The 4,177-nt window shown below is 61.1% G+C and overlaps 1 protein-coding gene across 2 annotated transcripts in view; it reads left to right on the top strand.

Moving 5' to 3' along the window:
* LOC104128278 (SAP domain containing ribonucleoprotein) overlaps positions 1-4,177 on the top strand; it is a 32,748-nt gene that overhangs the window by 23,040 nt on the left and 5,531 nt on the right. For both annotated transcript variants that reach the window (XM_035896540.1, XM_009641036.2), the window contains exon 9: positions 2,595-2,684. In XM_035896540.1, the coding sequence (XP_035752433.1) occupies positions 2,595-2,684 (90 nt within the window). The remainder of the gene's footprint in view (positions 1-2,594; positions 2,685-4,177) is intronic.

Raw genomic sequence — 4,177 nt, 5'->3', positions numbered from 1 at the left:
CCCACGGGCCCCGCGCCCCCCCAAAAACCCCCCCCCCCCCCCGTCCCCCCCCCCCCCCCCCCTTTTTTTTTTCCTTTACACAAACTCCACCATCCCCATCGTGGCGCGGGTGCAAAGGGAACAAGCCTGGAAGTGGTAAGGTTAGAAAATAAATCTGACGCCCTGCCAGGGAGTTCAGCTTTCCCTGCAGATGCTGGCGCACCCATTTGAGGCCGGAGCACGGCCCCGGGGCGCTGCCGGGGCTTGATAGATGCGGAGATAGCGGCGTTTTGATAGGGGTAATTTTCCTCAGATGGGTTTCAGCACCCCATGAATCAAAACCTGTCAGCGAGACGCTGAAGATGGAGTGAAGTTTATTGTACGCGTGTTTGCGCCCGACGCTGTCGTGCTAGGGGGTCAAGTGAGCGAGATCATTAGGGCCCGTGTTGATTTAGTAGGACGGGTATGTGCTTTCCCTGCAGGGCAGCGGTGGGGGCAGGAGGCGGGGGGGGCGGCTTACTGAAAAAAATAAATAAACCCCTGCAGCTCGGTGCGGTCCCCGGGAGCCCCCCGTGCCCGTTTATTAAAGACACAAGGCTTTTCTTCTCGAGCATGGCTCCGGGGCCGTCCTCTCGCCCGTGGGATTTGAACCACGCGGGCAGCAGCCATGGGTTTGACGGCGCTAATGCCCAGGTTGGATTTTCTTTGTGCGGTTGGCGCCTACGCCGCGCTGCTCCAGCGACCCGACTCTTCCTCCCCATCCCCGTGATGATAATCCTTCCCGGCGTCCTTTGTTTTGCTCGAGTTTCGCTGCTTTTCTTGGGACGTTGCTTCTTCCTGAAAGCTGGAATAATCCTAACCTGGCATGGGTGCTGGGTTGGAAGAGGACCCTTGGTCACTTGCCCCCCCCCTTGAGAGCCTGGGATGAATGCCTGCTCCCTCCTCTTCCTCCCTGAAGCGGGGCTGGGGCGGGCAGGGAGTGTGAGGGCGGTTTGACGTTCGCTTGTGTCTTCGCTATGGAGCCATGGAAAGGAGCGGAGCAGGAGGGGAAGCGTGGCCGCGTCCTGATGTCGGAGCCGTCTTCAGAACAGTCCCGCAGGCTCGGTGGGGGGGGCGGCGCTTGCCGTGGCGTTCGGCGGCAGCAGTCCCTGCGCGGAGGGGCTGCAACCAAACGCGTTTGGGCCACGGCTGCTCTGGCGGCTTCCTACAGAGCTGGAGCTTCTGAGAACCTGGGAGCTCGCGAACGCCTTGGCCGGCCCCGTTGCCACAACACGCGTCCGTGGTGGGAGTCAGCGCGGGGCGGGTTGCTGTGGCCTCGTTTTTGGAAGGCGTTGACATGGTGAGGTGCCCCCACTGCACGCTGATGGGGTGCCTGGTGCCGCTCTGGTGGAATTTGGCTGCTGGTGGCGCGGTTTCTGACCTCATGCTTGGGCGGATAGACGTCCGGCTTGATTCCTCTGCTTGGCCCGTTGATTCCGGTTGATCCAGGTGGAGCACTGGCACTCGAAGCCTATTTTTCTTGGAATGGGTGCTCCTGTTCCCCTTCCGCCTCTTGCCCCTTGCTCTAAGCCGAGGGTGTTGGTACCTCTGGTTCCCCAGGGCGGTGGGAAGCCGTGCCTCAGGGCGGCGCGGCCGGGGGCCTTCAGCAAGCGAGCCGTGCTCCCCGGATAATGGGATGGAGCGGATGGGGTTATGGGGAGCGAGAGCTCCCAGAGGGGCTTAACAACAGGGGAGGGAGAAGTGGAGGGGGCCCAGCAAGGTAACCGGGAGCCTGGGCTGCAGAAATGGTCTGAGAGGGGCATGGAACAGCCAGGGGCAGGAATAAATCCACGGAAAATGGACGTGTTGAGGCTTTTAGGGGTAATGATGGGTTGGGCTGTTAGCGGCGATCAAGACATCGGCGTGGGTGATGGCAGTGCAGGTAAAAAGCCTCCAGATTTTTTGGAGACCCTTGAGGAGCGGGGGTGGGAAGGCTCTGGGAAACATCAGTGGAAATTTTCTCTCTCAGGCTGGAAATAAATTAAACGAGGCTTAGGAAGACAGGGTGAGTGCTGAGCCTCCGTGTCCGAATATTTCTGAGAGGAGCGGGGTGCTGTCCGCACCTCAGGACGACCCTCAGGTCCCAAGGGGGTCCCCAAACCAGCCCTGAATGCTTCCCCCAGATCCTTCCTAGCCCAGATCCAGCCAAAGGCGAGGTTCTGGCTGCGGAGGCTGGGTTTTCCTCCGCACGTGCCCACCGTGCCCCCTGTTGCGGTGCCTGTGCCCGGCCTCTGCCCTTTCCTTCCACCCCCTCCTCCGTGCTCGGGTTTGAGCCTGAAGAATTCCAGAGCGAAGACGATGCGGTGCTGAATGCCGGGCAGGGGCTGGAGGGGGCTGCGGCTTTATCTGAGGAGGTCGTGCCACGGGCTGGTGGGGGGACGCTGCCCTCGCGCGTCTTCGTCGATGGCTGCTGAAGGACCGGAGCCGCTCGCGTTACCCGATGTGCTCCGCTCCTCTCCGGCGCGCGCAGCGAACTTCTCTGGGAGGAGTTGGGGGTAGGAGGGACGTGATTTACCCTTAAACGAGCACCCTGGGGCATTGCCAACAAAATAAATCTTCCTCCTCCTTTGTGCCAGAGTGAAGAAGATGAGAAACTGAAGAAGCGAAAGGAGCGGTTTGGCATTGTAACGAGTTCAGCTGGGGCCGGCGCGACAGAGGACACAGAGGTAAAACCTTTTCCGGAGCGGATGGGGAAGCGTCCGAGGACGCTGAGGGCAGCAACATCCCGGGGGTGGCAGCGCGACTCCGCACCACCGAGACCTCGCTCAGCGCTGGGTGCCCCCCCGCCAGCGTGGGGCTGACCCCGAGCTGTGGCTGGGGGGGCTCCCGCTTGGCCGTGGCCTCTGCCGTCGGATCCGTCGTGGCTTTTCCCCTGGCTCCTGCTGGAAATGGGCTGCCCTGGAGCCTACCAGGCCATGGGAGCCTGCCAGCACGCGTTGGCATCCAGCTCCTCCTCCTGCAGGATGGCACGGATGCTTCCAGCAGAGGCGGGGGGCACATCTGCTCCCCCTCCCCTCGGTGTGAGCCGACTCGCTCCATCTGCTCCTCGTGCCCTGGATGCTTCTGGACCCCCTGCTTCCCCTTGGCTGCTGTTGTGGGTCTCCATCAATAAATCCCCAGAGACCTTACAGTGTAGCGAGGATTGGGATGCTGACCCTGTTCCCAGCTTTTCTCCGCCGTGCTTTGTTCTGTCCCCTCTGGGTCCAGCCCATCTTTTAAACGTGGAAGCTCCTCGGGGCGATTCTCTGCTCTTCCCTGTACTTCCACGCTTCCTCCCGCTTCCAACGGCTCCAAGTGCAGGCTGCGCCGCGGCGCGGTCGCTCCTCCCTTACGCCGGGCGGGGAGCGCTGTGCACGCCTATGGTGCCGCATCAATACGGCTCCAGCGTGGATCAGCCGGAGCCGGGCACCGCTCCCCTGGGGACAAAGGGACCCCTCGGGTTGGGGACTCCCACGTTCACAATCGCATGGCAAAGGTTGCGGCGGGGTGAGCGTTGGGTCTTGGGACCCGTGGAAGCGGGTGCTGCGGGGCTCGGCAGAGAAGCGGGTTTTGTTCGGTTCCTAAGAGCGACCTCAGCGGCTCAGGTGGGGTTTGGGGGCTGCTTTTTGTGTGTGTGTGTGTGTGTGTGTGTTTGGCTTTGGGTTGACTGCCGAAACACTGCCCCGCGTGCAGCGGCGTTCCCAGCCTTCTGCTGAGCATGGGAGAATGAGCCCCTCCGGCCCGCGCGGAGGGGGCGGCTGGGCGAGGGATTCCATGCTTTTCCGTTCGGTCACTTGGAGATTGTGCCTGGAACAAAAAGGTCTTTTTACTGGTATTGTGTGCACTCAAATGCACCTTTCCCCTGGAGATTCTTGATTGGGGCTTCTGTTGCCCCCGGGCTATTTACCCTGCTAAAAATTAAGATTTATACGCCCCTCGTGTACCGGCGTAAGGGCATATCTGAGGGACGCAATAGTATATTTAATGCGTTTTAGTGTGTCCCCCTCACCTTTTCCATGAATAGCAGAGTGTTAACCCTTTGCCCTTTTACATTTCCCACCTCCCCACTGCCTGGAAGGGTTTCCAGGCCTCTGAAGTAGTCATTGTTCCCGGCTCAGCCCCTTTGTAGCGCCTTGCCAGCGAGCCCAAGTGCCTTCGGCAGCCCCGGATCTCGGCCACC

The sequence above is a fragment of the Egretta garzetta genome, unplaced genomic scaffold, assembly GCF_000687185.1.
Source record: "Egretta garzetta isolate BGI_Z169 unplaced genomic scaffold, ASM68718v1 scaffold926, whole genome shotgun sequence".
NCBI classification, from domain to species: domain Eukaryota; kingdom Metazoa; phylum Chordata; class Aves; order Pelecaniformes; family Ardeidae; genus Egretta; species Egretta garzetta.
The sequence above is the reverse complement of the archived record's forward strand: the minus strand, read 5'-3'. Positions and strand labels throughout refer to the sequence as shown.